Below are 21,161 nucleotides of genomic sequence, written 5' to 3' on the forward strand. Positions count from 1 at the left end.
TCTCGTATAACTTTGCCAATATAGTTAATTTTTATTTAAGTCGCAATACACTTTGAGTATCTTGTGTTATTTTTTCGTAATTATTCGCAGCACAAGCAAATTGATACATTCCGAATTTGTTTGTGCTGCGGCTGCGAATAATAACGGAAAACTGTTGTGAACTGAATACGACAGACAAGCCCAAATACAATTTGAATGTGTCTCAGTGAGAATACGAATTAGCTTTTGACAGTGAGCGCATCATGTAACGGTATTTAACGACTCGCATTAAAGTAAATAAATAATAAGAGCCACTATTAACTGAAAATAGGATAATCGGTTTCTACGATCTGCTAATATGTAGTTCTTTATTAATTAAGGGTTTAATGGTAAAAGATTACAAGTAAGCTAGAGTTCAAAAACAACAGATGTTACCCCCACTTCGTTTATGCTCTCACGCAACTTTTCGCTCTCCGCTTACTTTTGCGCTCTCTTTGGTTTGGGGATAGTTGCGATTTTCGTCCTATTCTTCCATTCTCATTCGGTCTTTTGAAAAATACGCACGTATTCTGAACACGCGGAATAACCAGAAAATATTTTAAAGCCAAATCGAAGTGGAAGTGCTAAAAGCAAGTGGAAAAGTGAAAAACTCCAAAGTTCTTGGTTTTGTGTGAGCGCGCAAAATACGGAATGCAGTGAATCGGTTTATCAGAAAAGTTGAAAGTAATTGCAAAAAATATGCGTGGAATTCCTGTGTCGCTTAAAAATGTGATATGCAAATTACCTAACACACACATGCATACGTGCATATCTAGCACGGTTTATATTCACCATAAGTTGAGGAATGGGAAAAACGTAGTAATGAAGACTAGATAAGGGTTCCGGGGAGCCCCTTTTTCTTAAGATAGCTTTTCCTGATTCTCGTAGGAGTTCCTCTAGAAAATCAATAAATTGTACATGGAGCACAGCAAGTAACACACACACGTTGAAAAGAGGGAGTGCGGAAAGAAGAAGCATAGCCAGAGAGCAGGAAGAAGTAGGAGAGCAGAAGCTCCCACACCAGAACTTACAGTGGGGGACATGAAACTAGCTGCTGTTTGAGATTCTGATTTAAATGTACTTAAAATAGGGTTCTTTTGAAGTGTTCGTTGCGTGTTTGTAAACATAAAGTGATACATTTATTTTAGCTAGTTAATCTCTTGTTTAAATATATGTTTTTTTACATTGTTTTTGATGTGCGTCACAAGCCTTATTAAATATTATACATTGAAATATCTTATTATAATAACAAAATTGCGTACACAAAACATGAAATTTAAAATTGAGAAATTTATGAAATTTGAAAAGTGCGCTATATTAATTTTTGTGCCTTTTAACCTATGGCAATGGCCAGCACTGTGACTTACCGCCCTGCCGCAAGCTTCTCATTCTTGTACTTGTTTTTTGCCGCTGCCAGTTCTGTTCTTGATGTTGCCCCTCCCCCTTTTATCTCCTTCTTGCTCGTTGACTATTTTATGGGCTGCCTGTGCTTCATTCGTGAATCTTGTTTCGCTATTTACCGCCCCTGCCCCTTTCGCTGTGATGCAGACAGCTGCTCAGCTCTTCCGCTCGCTCCGCTTCAAGGTCAGAGTAAGGTTAGCTCCGCTCTCCTCTGCTTCAAAGGGCCATGGCAGTGATTTCTTCCTCGCCGCTCCACCGCACTCGCCCTTCCCCTCGTCCGATCTTTTTCATTTCCCTCTCGTCGAGAACAGTGGCTGCTGAAATGCTGCGGCCACCGACTGCCGCAAATGGCGCTGCCTAATTGCCGCATCAAAATTGATGGCAGCCACTGTGTATCTGTGTTTGTGCTCGAGTGTCCTTTATTACACTGGGAAAACGTGCTGGCATTATTATTATGAAACAAGACCTATTTTACTCAAAGTGTAAGTCTATTGTATTTTAAAGTGAATAAAATTAGTATCGTAACATGTTGTTTTGTATTCACGAAAGAAACGAAATTTGTTCCAGCTTCTATTTATATGCGTGGGCGCCGAAGTTTGCCTTACTACGTCAATGCCCCTTGACATTTACACTTTCTCTCTGCGTGGGTGTATGGGTGTGGGTGGGCAGCTTCCGAGTTCGCTCTCACCCTAACCGCTCTCTCGCTTACACATCCTCCCGGTTTGCTCTTCTGACATAACGGTTATGCAATAAACGCCGCATTTTGCTATTTTTCCGCACGGAGAAAGGCTTTCTCATTTCAATTGCACTTAAATGTAAAGGATAACGTTCTTGGCTTTGTTTTATTACCGCTTAATGTGTGTGTTAGCACTTAGAAAGGATTGTGTAAAACTGAGTGAGCAAATAAAACCGTAGACAAAGGACCTAAGAAAAGATTGACAGATTTATCCGGAAGTGTGAGCCAAGTCTCCTCTTGCGGCTGAGTGCGTTTAGAGCTCTTTTCGGACTTATGGCGGATTTGTGAAGATGAAACTTAAACCGCATTCTTATTGGAAAGTCAGCAAAGTAGTGATGCCCCCAAATCAAATTCCGTATCCCCTTTGAAATTGGATATGTTTTGCGGTCTCGCTCGAAATAAGGTGGCGCCGCAAGTTTGGTTTAATGGTTCAGTGAATATCCGAACGGAAAACTTTTCAATTGCGTCGCAGCCTCTAATTCAAATGAGCTCCAATGGTGGGCATATAAAGCAAGTGCCCCCCATCAATTACGATAGTATTATAGCAATCAGAATACTCTGGACGAGGATGCGTCTCCCACTTAAAAAAAAAACAACAAAAGTATATTTCAGTCTATATAATACTATATTCATTGACACGGCAATAAAACTGGTTTATTGCCTCTCGAAAACGTCATAATGTTTTTGAATATTTTATTTTAAATATTTCCTTATTATGTTTTGAAATGACGTATGTTATTTCCTTAAATACATTGCATTCGCCGAACAGCAATGTAATATTCCAATACCAGATGATATTGGCTATTCGGGTATTTGATATTGTTAAAATACCCTTCATAAGCTTTAATCCTTCGGTATCGTATGGATACATGAATTAAACGAATTCACTTCTTTTGAGTATTTGACTTTTAAACAATTGCGTTGAAAACTGATTGATTTTTCATGGGGAGGATTACGTATGTGTAGTTAGGGGGAATGCTGATAAGCACGGTGCCGAGTTCTCTTATGACAAAAAGCAAACAGAAGCAGCCAGAACTCGGTACCCGGTACCCGTTACCCCATTGATTCCCAATTGAATCAGCTCCCCGCTGCAATTTACTTGGGTTCCATTTACATAACTCTGGTTATCTAGTCATGCCGGATAAGGGGGGCTGTAAGGGTCGGGCAACCTACCCCAAATGTGCAATTCCATCCCAACCATTTACGGTCATTGGAAACTAATGTAAATTGCGATGTTGCTTGCTTATTGACAGCAAACTAAAGGCTCGTCGTAATTAGCGGGGAAGGTGGAGAGCGAACCGCACCTAAGCCATAAATAGCAACCACTTGCAATAAATTTCTCCGAACAGACAGGAATTTATGGGGAAAATAAACTAAGAAATTGGAAACTTTCAATAAGACGCCATAAGTAAGTAGTGAGTATGGGAATAGCCCAAATATTTACCCGGAAACATTAAATAATTTAAAGAAATGTGAAACAAATAATTTCAATATATCTGAATCTGTAAAAATGCGTTAATTGTGAATACCTCTGATGCTTGACAGTATTCCATGATTATAAAAGCCAAAAAACTTAAGACCTTCATGATAATTGAGCATCTATTAGCACTTCTCATATACTAAGTTAGTGAAGGTCGAATATATCAAGTTTAATTAGTTATCACAATATTTTACTTCAAAGTTAGAACAGTGAGTTTCGAATACCTTATAGCCCTTTGATCTATTGATCTTAATAGAGTGAGTTATCAGCAAATAGACTAATTTTTTGATTAAAAGGGCTTTTTCACAAGGCTAATTATCAGCTCTTACAGCCCTTCTGCGCCCACTGTAGGTGTAGATAAAAAAGTTGTCATAATTGTAATTACTTGTACGTAATTCCGAGGCGCAATAAAAAACAAACCGCAAGATGCCCAGTTCATTCTCTAATTAAACACGCGAACATCGGGTAATGAAAACCAATTGTTGCTATTTTTAAAGCAATTTAGTTGATCCCTTTCGGAATCCGCGGCGAAAACTTTGCACAGCTGACTTAAGTGCACAGGTTGTAGGCCATAAAACAACGGGGGTACCAATAAACTTAACCCCGACTGTCTGATAAGCGCCCAGCCGAGTCAGATAATGCGCATTTATAGCGGCAATAGAACCCCCCTATGGATCCCCTCCCAATTTTGGCTAGGCCATATCGTAAATCGCTGGAAAACAATGTTTATAGCGTCGACGGCTACCGGAGTTGAGTTCTCCACCGATTTTTAGATTGTCCAAAAGAAGAAAGTTCTTTGGGGCTAATGGCTTTTTCATTGTGGGATCCTGGCACCCATTAGAACCGGCGATTGTAATTATCCCACTATAATGGCCCTGTGGCATGCCCCATCGCTTACCGTACTAACCACACGCAATGTTGTCGACGCATAATTTATTTCGGCGTTCGGGGTTATTGAAACTTGTTGCCTGCACTTGTTTACATCAAAAGTATACAATATCAGAGCGGAATATCTATAGCTGTGCGTATTTATCCTAATGCCCGGATACTCTTCTATGTTTGTAGTTGTGGGCCACACGCGGCTGTCGCTCTGTGGACTTTGAGCCAACGCAATGGATGGCTATGGCTACATCTATATCTACATATATCTCACCGTATCATCCGGTCGCTTCTCCATCGTGCGATTTATTCTCACTCGGTAGTCTGCAGACTTGTTTGCTATATTAAATTTCGTTGGTTTATTTGTCTCTCCTCTTTCCTTCTGCCGAAACGGGAGTCTAAATATTTACGTTGACTTTTGATCAGACTTAAGAACAGGGTGTCTCCACCCATTTGTAGGAATTAATTAAACGAACTAAGTGCTCTTAGCTAGATGAAATGTCAAAACAATTTTTAAATACCATTCGTCACGTGATCAATAATTCATCAGGAATTTATGTTCCGACCGTCAACTGCTCCATATAGATATAGTATGTACATATCTGTTTTGCCAGCATTATTCTGAACTCTGAAAATAGCCATCTATTGGTCTGACGCACTCGAAAGGTTATGCAATTAGAACGGCGGAAATTGGAATAAATTAAAAAGCAAATGATAAGTTGTCGATACAGAAGACAGATAGGGAGTGCTAAAAGTGTTTTGTAGAACTCCCAAAGATTTATAATCCGTTTTTTTATAATCCTTACGTTATGATCAAGACATACATAGGACCTATGCATATTTTTTTGATGTTTTCCATGAGTAGCTATTATATTTTTGACGGCATAATGTTTTTCTTTCTTTTGCATATGTTATCTGTTCCCTCAAAAGAACATACGACTTTATTATAACCTTTGCTTCTGCATATGCCTTTCTGCGTTTTTATTCAAGTCATGATTATCAAGTTTTATTGGGTCTCTGGGCCATAAAAAGTTACCAAAAAAAATATACATACATATTATGTATATCGTACTTTTGGCGACACGTTTGATGTTATCTTAGGTCAAAACTTTTCCACTGCACCCAAATCAGATAAATCAGATCATAGATACATACAGTCCCGTTGAGGGCTATTGGCCCACCTACGTCACATTTTTGCGATCCACGATTCTTATCGCTCCGTGATTGTATTACGCCTGCAGCCAGAAATCGAACATGTGTATATTTATAGACCATTCCTCTCTATCACGCATGCAAATCGTGAATAGCGCTTTGTGGCATGGCTCCCCAATGGAACACCGCAATCTCTACGCCGGGTCCCATGAAATCGGAAAGGAAAAAACCTTCCCAAACCCCCAAGTTAAGTTCACTGTGCCATTAGGTTTTTCGAGCTAGTGCCGTGAATGAGTCTTATCTGTTGTGTGTGCCCAAGTTTATTAACTTATAAAAAGAAAAGAAAACATCGTGAATGAGAATTTCGGCCTCCTCTTGCCCCCCAGTCGCAGACACTCGCCTGGCACATGTTAAACGCCTGATACCAAGCCGCAAAAAAGGAAAAAATCTAACAAACACAAGAAGTTCGGATGATGCTAATCGAAATTCTTAATACCCCTTATGTGCCAAATATATTGCTTTTTTATACCAGCTATTTGGGTATAACGATGCCCTTCCAATGAAATAGCAACCTTTTCCATTCTATTGAAAAGGTCCATCTCCTTTTGAACTTATATATTTGAATAAAATAATGAATATCTAGGAACTCAAACGTAGTATACCCAAATACCCATAGTACTCTGCAAAGCAGGTAGATTCTTCGCATTAAAAAATGTTATCGCCTGACAAATTTTTGGCACTTATCTGGGAGGTGCAGCGGGGGAACCGGTTCCGTACCCCCCATATGGCCCCATATCCTCCTTAAATACCCCAAGTGGCGAGACGGGGAGAATGTGTCACCCGAATGGTTTGCCGAAGATTGCGATGTGACGTTGTAGTCCCGGCCAGATAATTCCGATCGCTCTCTGAGACTTTGAACTTGCCTATAATTCATGCGACTCAGTCGCCGCAGAGCACAATAGAAGTGCTTTGATACGATGGGAAATAATTTCGTAGAGAGGAATGGAACCCATGAACTTGAAGCTAATCTACCACTTTTTTTTTACTGACACTTGGGTTTTTGATTGATAAGTTTATGTGGGACTAATTAAACGAGTGCCACTAAATTATGTGCTATTTTGGGCAAAAGGTATTTGCTAAAAATTTAATTAGGCGCAGCGAGCAATGGAAAATTTTGAAAAAGAATTCGATACCATGATCTTCTAATGGAGAATCTATTTATATCGTCGCTCATAAAGAGCAAGCAGTGTTTCTGACAAATACGTATTTTTAAATGCATTTCTCTGGCCAAAAGTTGAAGGACCCCATAGAGAGATATGTAATTCACATTATTATACTGTGTGTGACTGTTAATTATTGTTGAACTGATCTGTCAAAGAACTTGTGATGGAGCACCATTGGAATTTGTCGCAAAATATCTAAAGTTAAAATTAACCTTAAGCTACAGCCAGTTTTGTGCTTTTTCTCAACGTTATTTCGATGTTGGTGTTGCTGAAAAACAAAACTCATTCGGTTGTTTATTTTGCATATTTGAAATAGCTTTGCTCAAATGAATTTATTGCAAATCGCATTTTAAAGCATTTTGTTATTGTTATGCATGTCCGTTGTGACGCCGTATAAATCATTTCGCCATTGCATTTGATAACGTTTAACGATTATAAACCGCTGCCGTTCCTAGTTCGATAAAACAGTGTAAATATGGGGCGATTTTGTTGCATTACGTATGCGCACATTATTCAAGGTTCCACTTCTGGATGCAATGATTGTTCAACCACGCTGACAATCAATTGCACGATCTATCGATCGTCGAACTGTCCATTGGGGGCCAATTTAGAAAGCCATTCAGGTGAAAAGGTGCTCAGAGATGAGGGGTAAACAAAGCGCTGGAGAATGGGAAATGCATCCCATGAGAGGAAAAAACATGACGTAAAAATACAGATACAAAATTTTAGTTAAAAGGATATAAGCAATATGAATTAAACAGTAAAATATTTTAAACTATTATACATTTCTTAGAAAAAGTATTTCCGATGGTCTTAATTATTTTCTGTAATATTTTCTGTAAATACTTTCCTGATAAGCGCAGTTGCATTACATGATATTGATTCGGAATTGAATCAGGCCTCTGATTGCGTGGCCAACTCGGGAGAGAGATATAGCCGCCATATACTCGTGCTATATGGCCGAGCGAGCATGGGGACGAGTGTGCCACCTTTTCGAGGAGAGAGTGCGATCTTGGGGGCTCTACGGTGCGGCGCTGCTCCAACGGCGCTCATTCGCTTGTGAGCAGCCGTCAGTGTCGCGTGTGCCAGCAGCGGGATAAAATAGAAATAGTTACCTAGAATATCTAGCAGTGCATAAATGTATGTGTGTGTATGTGCATGGGTGTGGAAATAGTGTAAAACGAATGCGATACAAATAACTGAGCAACGTGCAAAATCACTTTCAAGTGCAACGCTGCAAGCGCTGCAATAAAAGTGCAATAAAATTACAATTTATTTTTACAATTTTTTTGCAGCCATATATAAACTGAACAAACTGTGCTAATTTAACCAGGAATAACTGTTAACTTAAACGGTGTGAACACGCTACTTTAACGCAGTACAGATCCAATTCAAATCGAGTGAAACCAAATTAGATCCCGAGAGATTTTCAGCAAGTGCAACGGTAACAACGTATAATGGCACCAACAATCACTGACAATTGCGAATTTGAATGTGCAACTGTTGAAGCAACAACAACATCAGCGATTACCATCGGTGATTCCGATAATTTCGATAGTTCGGCCATCGGCGGCAGCAGCGATAACTTCGAAGGATCGAATGAACTGCATTTGAACGGGCAGCAGGATCAGGATGCTCAGGAGGAGCAGCAGCAGCAAATGCCGTGGGAGGCACCTGGAAAACAGGGACTCTACGATCCCCAGAACGAGCACGAGGCCTGTGGAGTCGGTTTCATCGTGGCCATCGATGGCAAACGCTCTCACAAGGTAGGGATACAGGATACACATTTTGATACCGAAATTATTGTGAATTACCTAAGCTTTACTTGCAAAAGGAGAGTGTCTAAAAATAAGCGTTTTAAGAACTGTTTATATCTATATTAGGAAATTGTGCAAGCTCCTTCTATAAACTTCTTTCAATATTTAAAACAAATTTACATAAAATACAGTTCCACAGTTTCGTTTTATGTATGACATAAACATATGTTCTATTCGTTTAAAAATATGTAAAAGCATTATATTTGCTTTATTGATTGCTTCCTTTGCAAAGAAGTATCTAATTTGAAAGTGAGACATGTAATCTGAAAAGATTTTTTTCCACATAGATTCTACGTGATGCCCAGACCCTCTCAGAACGGATGAATCACCGCGGCGCCTGCGCCTGTGACAATGACACTGGCGATGGCGCTGGCGTCTTGGCTTCCATTCCTCACGGACTCTACTTCAAGGCTCTGTAAGTTCCCTCATATATACATATAGAAAGTACATAACAAGTTGGGCATCGCATATCGTATAGTGTGTTTATTTATGCCGGTTCCTCTGGCGCCGTCGCCATTGATGAACGAACTGCTTACACGGGACATGGGGCACGGGACTTGTTGGTGGGTCGGGGGTGTGGCGCAACAATATCGCCGCGATCTCGTGCGCGAAATCCGAAAATAGCTCAAAGCTGCCGTGTTGTTTGTCGCTGTCTGTCAGTTAAGATCTACTCTCTCAAGAAAGTATAATTCATCTGGGATTAAGTTTGTTGAATTGAGGCAACGAACTCATATTTAATCATGCTTTTCGGATATAATACCTATTTGATTCATTACAAACACGACTATAATTATATAACAATAAATGTATAATCAATCATGCAGTATGCACATAAGTTTTTTATACCTTTTTAGAGTATCAGTTAACAGTCTTTTTGTTATACAAATTGATATTAAGTTATAGAATAACCCGTTTAGCTTCATTTAATGATAGTGTTATTACTCAAACACTTCTTGAGATCACGTAACAATTTAAAGTGAGATTTATTGACTACTAACAATGCTGCAATGTATAAATGAGCTTATTTGCATTCATTTGTGATATACAAAACGAGACTTCGGGATGCACTTTCTGTCTCAAGGGTCCATTGGTGCCCCTTTATTGACTAAATCTGAAAGTACGTAAAGTATCTTAAGATCGAGCACCTCAAAAATAGTTCGCTGAAATGAGGCACATCCACAGATCCACAGAGATATACATTTAGAATATACATAAATATGCCGAGTGTATTTGCCTACCTATAGAGATCCGACAATCCAACATCTGCTCTCTGCTCCCGACCGACCTATGTATATTGTTTTTGTTTATTTTGTCAGCTTTTTGGCACGGTTCTTGTTTTCGTCACGCTTTGCCCAGAATCGGTAAACACACGTAACCGTAATATACATATTTATTTTTAATAGGCTTTATATGGGATTAAACGATGCTTTTTTACGGTCCAGTCTAAGTGGATAGCAGAATAGAAGACATTATCAGCCAATTACTTCGTGCGAATTATACAGCATTATTTAGCTCAACTACGCCAAATGGAAAAACACGGCAAGGTCCCCTATTCGTACCCCTCGGGTTCTTCACCTAATCCAGTGTGCCAGATGTGCATAGTAATGAGGTTCGGTCAGGTTATATTCAGACATTCTAGATGAAGAATACTTTGAATACCTTTATTAAGTGTTGATATATGTATTTCTACGAACTTTAAACCGAGCCCGATCAAACAGTTGAAATGGTAAGGGAAATGTGAAATGCGAATTCATACAGAATATTTGAAAAGTTTATTAAGGTTAACTGACCTAAATCGCTCAAATCAAAGTCAAATGTGCAAAAGACCTCTATGATTGTTAGCAGTTTAATCAGAGCTCAATTGCGTTGACCTATATTTAATAAATCATTTAAATATTTTATGCTCTTTCGGTTGCTAGGTGCTGTTTTTAGCATTTCTTTTGAGTCTACCAACTTCGTTGATAGTTTCCAATGGAACCGATCGATTTTAATGCGTTCCACTCCATTACAGCCAATGGAAGGCGACTTTCCCGAACCCCAGATAATAAAAACGACACTGTCCAAGCGTTTTACAACTCAATATGCGCTAATCAATGGCGCGAATTTGCCACTATTTGCTGTGTAATTAGTAGAGCAGCTGTCTGATGCCTGAGTATGCATATAATATACACAAATAGGAGGTGATAGATGGATTTTCACAACTGGTTGGGCCATTAGATCGCGTAATGTCGCACGACAGTTCCATAACTCTAGTTTAATTAGCGTCTAGCCTGCGGTTTAATCGATGTTCGGGGTGTTCCAGAGGTTTCAGTGTCTCGCTTTGGAAAAGAAATTGTGAAATACTTTGCATGCCAATCGAGGAGGAGGAAATTCACTTTAGACACGCACGTGCACACGGTCAAGAGCACTAAAGATTGCGATCTGAGAGCAACAAGTCGGCGATTGCCAAGTTCAAGGACCGCTTCAAGTCTTGGACTAATTGCGAAATTATGGCAAAACACTTAAACAGTACGCCGTCCATCGGATCGACCGTAATTCTGAGACGTAATAAGAACGAGGTTCAGGTACATATAACCTCAGCTCAATCTCAATTGCACCTGGCGAAAAACTTGGCACGTTTCTACTCAGGTTTCTATTCGTTTCGAAATCTAAAATGTTATATCTTTTATATCAAAGCTTTGAACAATATGAGTTAAGGCAATTTCTGTTACGTGCACTCTTATCACTCTTATTGCGCTCGGCTTTCGCTCAGTGTACGCATGCATGTCTGAATAACGAAAACAGGTGGACAGACGAATAATGACGGTGGACCGGTGGACGGGATGGGAGGTATGGGATCCGTTCCATTAGGTTGTGACGGCTGAATCGCTGACAGCTTCTCCATAGAGAAGTGCTGATAAGGTGCGACTTGTGGCGGACTCGTTTCGTCACCAGCTCTCAATGGAATGGCGCGATGAATGAATGACTGAATAACTCAACTGGGCGGCTTGGATTCACTTGCGGCAATAGAGACCCGACTATGCGCAATTTAATGGCGCATTAGTTTTGGAGCTCAGAATTTAGCCAAGGAAAAAATGATTCGATGACAAGTCGAATCTACGGCACTATATCCTTCAATCTTATTAAACCCCACTTATTCTCCGATTGCAGTGCCAAGCAAGGTGTAACCTTGCCGGAGTTGGGGGACTATGCCACGGGCATTTTCTACCTGGATGAGGCCCAGCATGCAGCTGCCGAGAAGGAGTTTGATGATCTGGCCAAGAGTCTTGGACTGGAGGTGATTGCCTGGCGCACTGTGCCGTCCAATCAGTCGGCCATTGGCGTGGTGGCCCGCAAGTCGGAGCCCTTGTCCCGTCAGGTGTTTGTCCGCCGTCCAGCCGGAAGCGACGAAAAGGCCTTCGAGCGGCAGGTTTTCGTCCTTAGGAAGAGGGCCAGCCATGAGCTGATCAAGCCGGGACGACGATTCTACATCTGCTCCCTGTCCGACCGCACAGTGGTCTACAAGGGTCTCTTTACTTCCGACCAGTTGTGGGACTACTACACGGACCTGAAGGATCCAGAGTTCGAAACCTACTTGGCATTGGTGCACACTCGCTTCTCCACCAACACCTTCCCCAGTTGGGAAAGGGCTCATCCTCTGCGAGTTCTGGCCCACAACGGTGAGATCAACACTCTCCGAGGCAATGTTAACCTCATGAAGGCCCGCGAGGGTGTCATGCAGTCGGATCTTTTTGGGGATCAGCTGAAGAAACTGTACCCAGTGGTGGAGCCGAATCTCTCGGACTCCGGCAGCTTCGATTGCGTGCTGGAGTTCCTCACCATGGCCAGCGATAGGTCGCTGCCGGAATCGGTGATGACCATGGTGCCGGAGGCATGGCAGAATGACAAGACTATGCCGCAGGAGAAGCGTGACTTCTATCAGTGGGCCGCCTGTGTCATGGAACCCTGGGACGGTCCGGCTCTTATTAGTTTCACCGACGGTCGCTACATTGGCGCCGTTTTGGATCGTAACGGACTGCGTCCATCGCGCTTCTACGTGACCAAGGAGAACGTGCTGGTCATGGCTTCTGAGGTGGGTGTGTACGATGTGGATCCATCGCAGGTGACCCTGAAGAGCCGCTTGAAGCCTGGCAGGATGTTGCTGGTGGACACCAAAGAGAAGAAGCTCATCCAGGACATCGAGCTGAAGGCCAAGATTGCCAAGTCTCGTCCTCATTCCGAGTGGCTGCAGCAGAAGGTGAGTTATGATTTGGTCACATGTGGCTTGGGGAAAGACTCGTTGGAGTACATTCGATAGAATGTTTTCAGTAACACTACCACAAATTAAAAGGTTAAATACAAGAACATTGATTCGTGGTATTGTTACTATAATAGAGAGCTTGTGCAATAAATCCAGCCACCACACTATACACATGTCAGGCTAACAGGGTCGATTTTCACTAATCATCGTAAAACACGAACTCATCCCCGGACACCCAATCGGAAAACTAATAAAATAATAATCTTTAATCTAAATTTGTCCATTCTCTCTCACGCTATCCCCTAATCTCAATCTATTTGTGTATTTTTGTTGTGGAACCGATGCAGATGGTGAGTTAACCAACCCAGATTGTCGTAGGTCCTAGGTCCTTTGTTTATTGGCCACCAAAAGTAGTATTGATCCTCGTTTTTGCCTCCCCGTTGCGTTTAATTTTGCATGTCCTTTGGTTGCATTAAAATATGATTATAATTATGTAGAAAAAAATTAAAAGTGGTTGTTGTATCGAAACAGATTACCCTGGATGAGATTCGCAACGCCAACGTCTTGAATACTCCTCCTGTTGATGAGCTGGCCAAGTTGCCCGCCTCCCAGAGGGGCATCTTCGATCCGAGGCTCTCTCTTTTCGGTTATACCACGGAAACGGTCAATATGCTGCTCATTCCCATGTTCAAGAACAAGTAAGTGGATAATTACACATAAGCAACATAAAGATAACCTTGTTCTCGTTTTAAAGGAAGGAAGCCCTTGGCTCCATGGGTAATGATGCCCCGCTGGCATGCCTGTCCAACTTCCAGCCCATACCCTATGAGTACTTCAAGCAGCTCTTCGCCCAAGTTACCAATCCGCCCATCGATCCATTCCGCGAGAAGGTGGTCATGTCGATGCAGTGTCCTCTCGGTCCGGAGGCGAATCTGCTGCAGCCGTCGGCTCAGCAGGTGCATCGTATTTGGCTCACCAATCCCATACTGAGCATTCCAGATACCCAGCTGCTCAAGCGGAATACGCACCGCGGCTGGCGGACCAAGGTCCTGGACATCACATTCCAGTGTAGCGAAGGCGTTCAGGGGTATATCGACGCCATCGACCGTGTCTGCCGCGAGGGATACGCAGCAGCTCAAGCTGGTTACCAGTTGTTGGTGATCTCCGATCGTGGAGCGGGAATCGATGGTAAGGTGGCAGTTTCAGCCCTTTTGGCCCTCGGAGCCTTGCATCATCATCTGATTGAGACCCTGCAGCGCATGAAGGTGGGCATTGTGGTGGAAACTGCTGAGGCCCGGGAAGTTCATCATATTTGTGTACTCCTTGGCTACGGAGCGGATGCCATTTGTCCATATCTGGCATTCGAATTGGCACAGGCTCTGCGGGATGACGGAGTAATTGGGCCGGAGGTCAGCGACAAGCAGATCTATGCCGCTTATGCCCAAGCTATTGATACGGGAATTGCAAAAGTAATGGCCAAAATGGGCATCAGCACTTTGCAATCCTACAAGAGCGCCCAGATCTTTGAGGCTGTGGGATTGGGCACCGACCTGGTGGCCAAGTGCTTCCGTGGCACCCAAAGTCGCATCGGTGGAGTCACCCTGGAGATTCTGGCTAAGGAGGGCCTTCAACGCTATCAACTAACCTATGGCAAGGCAACGCCGGACACACGCATCCTGCGAAATCCTGGCCAGTACCACTGGCGTCACGGTGGAGAGGCTCACATTAATGAGCCATCCTCCATTGGCAGCCTACAGGAAGCGGCCGTGAATAAGAATCTGAATGCATTTGAAGCCTTTAAGAAATCCACTCTGGATAGTGTGAAGAAGTGTGCTCTTCGAGGACAGCTGGAGTTTGTTACAGATCGGCAAAGTATAGATATCTCCGAGGTGGAGCCTGCCAGCGAGATTGTCAAGCGGTAGGTAACGAGTCCACATGTAAATCTTTCGGTGTTAAAGATTCTTTGTTCATTTGCGACACCTACAGCTTTGCCACGGGGGCCATGAGCTTTGGTAGCATCTCCCTGGAGGCTCATCAAACACTTTCGATCACCATGAATCGCATTGGTGGCAAGAGCAACACTGGTGAAGGTGGCGAGGACTCAGATCGTTACTTAAGTGAGTCGCAAAGTATATCCCTGTAAGATAATACATTAATCAACATTTATTTGTTATCACTTGCTATGCAGACCAAGATCCAAACAACAGCCGTCGATCAGCCATCAAGCAGGTGGCTTCGGGTCGTTTTGGCGTAACCGCATCCTACCTGGCTAATGCTGATGATCTGCAGATCAAAATGGCTCAGGGAGCCAAGCCGGGTGAGGGTGGCGAGCTACCGGGCTACAAGGTGACCAAGGATATTGCCAAGACCCGAAAGTCCGTACCCGGAGTGGGCTTGATCTCGCCTCCTCCGCATCACGATATCTACTCCATCGAAGATCTGGCTGAGCTGATCTATGATCTTAAATGCTCCAATCCGAATGCACGCATTAGTGTGAAGTTGGTGTCCGAAGTGGGCGTTGGTGTCGTCGCTTCCGGGGTTGCCAAGGTAGGTTTGGAATGCATTAGAAAGGAAAGAAAGCCTTTCACAACAAACAACTGTTTTAATGTAACAGGGCAAAGCCGAGCACATTGTAATTTCTGGACATGATGGTGGTACCGGAGCTAGCTCCTGGACAGGCATTAAAAATGCTGGATTACCCTGGGAACTGGGTGTGGCCGAGACGCATCAGGTGCTGGTGCTAAATAATCTACGATCACGGTAAGTTTCCGATTAGGAGAAGCCGGCACAGAGCCATTTCCGCTCTCTCCTCTTGTTGTTACTAATCATGAACCGATACATTACTGAAAGTGCCTGGTTATCCAGATGACAGCGTTGGAAAACCTGTTCAGAACATGTATTCCCAAAAGCAGAGATCCATTGATCATCGGAAAGTTGGGCTGATCCCCCTACACAACCCCATTGAAACTCCTCGTACATGTGGCCAGTGGGCGGTGGGCAGGAGGACGATGACACGGCGGTTGGGGAAGGCGAATCTTGTCCAGCGGAAGAGCGCTCAATAAGAGCTTCAATTGTTTGAAATCTGACAAATGATAGATGTCTCGATTGCGAACCCATGGACATGATCCAGTGTGAGGAAACGGATGAAGTGAAAGATCGATCCTTTAAAATGAAGAAGTAGCATATTCTTTGGACAGAGACCTTTGAAGTTATGAGTATCACTCAACTGATCTCCAGAGCTGAGCTACAGAAACCCGCTCCCAAACAGCTGTAAAACACGATTCGATCGATCCAGTCCAAATCCAAACTCCAGTCCACTCGCTCTACTCCACTCCACTCACTCGCTCACTCGATCACGATCGTCGCGCTGTGCTCCATTCGTAATTTCTTCTCATTACATTGATTCTCAGCCGGGGTTGAATTTGCTAACGTTGCCTTCCTTTTTATGTCCTGTCTTCCCACTATTAACGGTCTGGATCTGGATTTGTTTGGACGAACCTTCTTTAGTGTGATTGTCCAGGCTGATGGACAGCTCCGCACAGGATTCGATGTGGTGGTGGCTGCCTTGCTGGGTGCTGATGAGTTTGGTTTCAGTACCGCTCCATTGATCGTCATGGGTAAGTTGTGAGCATTTATTTTATACGTCTTTCGTGTTACAAATGCTATATAATTTCCAAAGGCTGCACCATGATGCGCAAGTGTCACTTGAACACCTGTCCCGTGGGCATTGCCACTCAGGACCCGGAGCTGCGCAAGAAGTTCACGGGCAAACCAGAGCATGTTATTAACTTCTTCTTCATGCTGGCCGAAGATGTAAGCTAATCTTCGTATAGCTTGTATATTTAATACTAAGCATTTTATAATTTTTAAAGATTCGCAAAATTATGGCTGGACTGGGCATTCGAAAGTTCCAGGACCTGATTGGCCGCACCGATCTATTGCGCATGGCCAGTCAACGCGATGCCAAGGCTAGTAACCTGGACCTCAAGTTGCTCCTGCAGCCAGCTTTGGAAATGCGTCCTGGCACGAACATCGTTGGAGGTTCCGTAAGGCAGGACTTCCAGCTGGAGAAGCGTTCCGACAACGAACTAATTGCCAAGGCTCAGCAAATATTCAGTGGAGCAGACGATAATGTAACCGTCAAGATGCGCATCCATAATGAGGAGCGAGCCTTTGGTTCTACTCTGAGCTACCATATTGCCTGGTAGGATTAAGTCTATTAACAAGGTGATCATAATCTAATTTGGTGTCCTCTGCAGCAAATATGGAGAGGCTGGCTTGCCCGCTGGCAAGAGCATCGATATCTTCCTAGAGGGATCCGCCGGTCAGAGTTTCTGCGCTTTCCTGGCGCGTGGTGTTAATGTGACATTGAAGGGTGATGCCAACGACTATGTGGGCAAGGGTCTATGCGGCGGCAATGTTGTCATCACTCCACAGGATACGGTTCCCTTCGAATCACATCTGAATGTGATCGTGGGCAACGTTTGCTTGTATGGAGCCACCGAGGGAACCGCTTATTTCCGCGGTATTGCTTCCGAGCGCTTCTGCGTACGCAATTCGGGTGTAACAGCCGTGGTGGAAGGTGTGGGCGATCACGGATGTGAATACATGACCGGTGGTGTGGTGGTTATCCTCGGCCTCACGGGAAGAAACTTCGCCGCTGGCATGTCCGGTGGTATTGCCTATGTGTACGATTTAGATGGATCGTTTAAGCCCAAGGTGAATCCGGAAAGTGTGGAACTCCTGCCGTTGGAAAATGAGAAGGATGTGTTGCTGGTCAAGGAACTCCTGGCTGATTTCATTGATAAGACAGGCTCGAAGGTGGCCAAGGAGTTGCTGGATAACTGGGCCGAAGCACAGGGCAAGTTCGTCAAGGTCTTCCCGTATGAATACCAAAAGGCTCTTAAGGACATGGCCGAACAGGAGGCAGTGGAGCAGCCACTGAAGTCCGCCATCGAGAATGGTAATGGAAAGCATGAACCGCACATCAAGGACATCGAGGAGGCCATTCAGGATGTGGCGCTCGAGCAGAAGCGTGCCGACCGCGTGCTAGATAAGACACGTGGCTTTGTCAAGTACAAGAGGGAATCCGCTCCCTACCGAGATGCTGGAGAGCGACAGAAGGATTGGGATGAAGTCTACAACTTCCCACATGTGCGCAAGAACCTCAAGGTTCAAGCAGCTCGCTGCATGGAATGCGGTGTGCCCTTCTGTCAGTCCAACTCCACAGGCTGCCCACTCGGTAACATCATTCCCAAGTGGAACGACCTCGTTTTCCACGGCGAGTGGCAGGAGGCTCTGCGTCAACTGCTGCAGACCAACAACTTCCCAGAGTTCACTGGTCGAGTTTGCCCCGCTCCCTGCGAGGGATCCTGCGTTCTGGGCATCTCCGAACCAGCTGTAACGATCAAGAACATCGAATGCGCCATCATCGATCATGCCTTCGAGCAGGGCTGGATTAAGCCAGAGATCCCAGAAGTGCGCACTGGCAAACGGGTGGCGATTGTGGGATCAGGACCTTCCGGTTTGGCTGCCTCACAGCAGCTGAACCGCGCCGGTCACTTTGTCACCGTCTTTGAGCGCAACGATCGCGTTGGTGGACTTTTGCAGTATGGTATTCCCACGATGAAGCTTTCTAAGGAGGTGGTCAAGCGGCGGGTAGATCTCATGGCTGACGAGGGTATCGAGTTCCGCACCAATGTCCATGTGGGCAAGGACCTCAAGGCCGAGCAACTACTGCAGGAGTAAGTATTATTGCGTATTTAAGGTGATCCAACAATTTTTGACGATTTTGACTTGATTGGGTCAAAAGAGTCCTCGAATTTTAGTGGAATATTATGTCCAGAACACATTTATTTATTACCCTCGAAATATTCCACAGGTACGATGCCGTCCTCTTGACCACTGGCTCCACTTGGCCTCGTGACTTGCCGCTAGCCAACCGTGACCTGAAGGGCATTCACTTTGCCATGGAGTTCCTGGAGGCGCAGCAGAAGAAGCAGCTGGGCGGCAAGAATGACATAATCTCTGCCGCTGGCAAGAATGTGATCATCATCGGCGGTGGCGATACCGGATGCGATTGCATTGCCACGTCGTTGCGTCAAGGCGCTAAGAGCATCACTACATTCGAGATCCTTCCGGAACCTCCACAGAAGCGTGCTGAGGACAACCCCTGGCCCCAGTGGCCGAAGGTCTTCCGCGTGGACTACGGACACGAGGAGGTGAAGCTCAAGTGGGGCAAGGATCCGCGTCAGTACTGCACCACCACCAAGGAGTTTGTGGGTGAGAATGGGGCCATTAAGGGCGTGAACACCGTCGAGGTGGAGTGGACCAAGACGGAAACGGGCCAGTGGCGCATGCAGGAGGTGGCCGGATCGGAGAAGTACTTCCCCGCAGACCTTATCCTCCTGGCCATGGGCTTCCTGGGGCCGGAGAAGACGGTGCCGAGCGAACTGGGCCTGGAGCTAGACCCGCGCGGCAACATCAAGGCATCCAGCGGACAGTATGGTACCTCTAACTCCAAGGTCTTTGCGGCAGGAGGTAAGTTTTTCGTTCATACGTCTTACATATATCTTTTAATATATAAACAGACATTATTGTTGAATGGTATTTATAGAATGCTATCAGTTCCTTAAAACAAAGCGAATTCTTTGCAGTAATCTGCAAATCAGATTGATTATTGATTTCAAGAGCTCCACATTAAATATCAAAGAAATAAGTTTCCACATTAATAGTTGCCACATTTTTAAAATGTATAGTATTTGATGAATCCGAATTAATTATTCGGATTATATTAATTATATTTTCGTAGTTATTTAAACAAGAATGATAATTTACCTTCTTTCTTTTGTAGATTGCCGGCGAGGCCAGTCGCTGGTCGTCTGGGCCATTACCGAGGGTCGTCAGGCCGCACGCCAAGTGGATTCCTATCTGACCGGCCGTCCAAGCGGGCTTCCAGGACCTGGTGGCGTCATCGGGACATCGTAAGGAGGATCTGCAGAGGCAGCCAGAGCAGCTAATATCAAGTTTTGTGTGCGTGCATCGTCCTTAGCCTATAGAGCGAAATTCTTTACCGATTTGTGATTTTTATTTTCGCGACTTTAGTTTAAACTAAACTAAACACTAAAAAGACTTGAGTTTTTTACACACCAAACCAAAACGAAACACGGTTCATTTAGTTTTATTTTCATCGCAAAGCTGGCTGGGAATTGTTAGTGGTTCGTCGAGATGCCCTCCATGGGTGATGATATGCTGCGGCAGGAGTCAATTAAGAGTGCAAACTGAAATGCTGATTGAAGCCAATCGAATACTTATATATCTTAAAGGAAATCGAATATCCAACAAAAAATCTAAGGACAATAACTAGAAACTTACCGTTATCGTTAAACAAAAAATTAATTGAACATTAAATATTTAGAAATGCATTTTTTCAATGTTGTTTAACTTGTGTTGCCTGTTCTACGCAAAAGAAATATATGAAATGAAAATTGATATGCTGATCTCCACCCTCCTATATACAATCCATAAATCGTATATGCAGAAAGAAATATTAAACAGAGATAGAGTATTAAACTCGGCCAATATCCAGACGCATTTTTTTAGATGTTGTTTGTGTGTTTTGAACTGCATTCGATCGTTGACCGCAAAAGTACCTAAGTGGCTATTGTTAAAACAAATGTGCTCTTTGGCAGCTATATGTATGAATACAGAGAAATACACAATTTATACAAAACATATTTAACCCAAATGTATACCCTTATACATACATCTCTATATAAATATATTTATGTGCAAGTATTTGATGAAATAAATATTCAAATTATTAAAAAGCATTTGGCCGATGATGAGTAGATATTTGGGATAGAATACGAGCAATGTGTTTTACATTTTATTTGGGGGGAAATGAAGTAAGGTCTATTTATTAATTATTTTAAAAGAGAGGTCTCTCGAATACGTTTTATAGCTAAATAATATATTAAAGCTACGGGTAACGAATGTAATAGCAAATACGTCGTTAGAGTCCTAAAATAAAAAGCTTTATTATATGTACCCCCTTTAATTTAAAATTAATGTTTTGTAACATTATGCATGAAATTTAAAGGAACAAGAAGCCAATGCTTTAGAGCAAATATTTGATAACTATTTTGTTAATTCGTAGAAATTGTATTTTGTTTGCTATAAAGGCCGTGCACAGTAAAATATTTATTTTCAAAGA

The 21,161-nt window shown here is 43.4% G+C and overlaps 1 protein-coding gene across 4 annotated transcripts; it reads left to right on the plus strand.

Annotated features, from left to right (window-relative positions):
• The first annotated feature begins 480 nt into the window (after positions 1-480).
• Positions 481-20,682, plus strand: LOC6543630 (glutamate synthase [NADH], amyloplastic). Of its 4 annotated transcripts, none has more exons than XM_015158535.2 (15): positions 481-702; positions 8,185-8,655; positions 8,994-9,121; positions 11,857-12,943; positions 13,478-13,644; positions 13,701-14,864; positions 14,933-15,063; positions 15,135-15,493; positions 15,561-15,706; positions 16,454-16,563; positions 16,626-16,759; positions 16,819-17,150; positions 17,206-18,690; positions 18,828-19,486; positions 19,800-20,682. In XM_015158535.2, the coding sequence occupies exons 2-15, from the start codon at positions 8,347-8,349 to the stop codon at positions 19,931-19,933; spliced, it is 6,345 nt and encodes a 2,114-aa protein (XP_015014021.1). In that variant the 5' UTR covers positions 481-702; positions 8,185-8,346; the 3' UTR covers positions 19,934-20,682. The 4 variants fall into 4 exon arrangements, with proteins under 4 accessions (XP_015014021.1, XP_015014023.1, XP_026832252.1 ...); XM_026976451.1 differs by lacking the exon at positions 481-702 and adding an exon at positions 7,910-8,039; XM_001972974.3 differs by lacking the exon at positions 481-702 and adding an exon at positions 7,910-8,029.
• The last annotated feature ends 479 nt before the right edge of the window (positions 20,683-21,161 follow it).

The sequence above is a fragment of the Drosophila erecta genome, unplaced genomic scaffold (assembly GCF_003286155.1).
Source record: "Drosophila erecta strain 14021-0224.00,06,07 unplaced genomic scaffold, DereRS2 tig00000021-arrow-pilon, whole genome shotgun sequence".
NCBI lineage: Eukaryota > Metazoa > Arthropoda > Insecta > Diptera > Drosophilidae > Drosophila > Drosophila erecta.

Excerpts from the sequence above, each read along its gene's own strand:
- LOC6543630 (XM_015158535.2), top strand. The coding sequence starts at position 8,347 with ATGGCACCAACAATCACTGACAATTGCGAATTTGAATGTGCAACTGTT. Across the intron at positions 16,760-16,818 it reads TCTTCATGCTGGCCGAAGAT|ATTCGCAAAATTATGGCTGG; the intron begins GTAAGCTAATCT and ends TAATTTTTAAAG. Across the intron at positions 18,691-18,827 it reads GCCGAGCAACTACTGCAGGA|GTACGATGCCGTCCTCTTGA; the intron begins GTAAGTATTATT and ends AATATTCCACAG.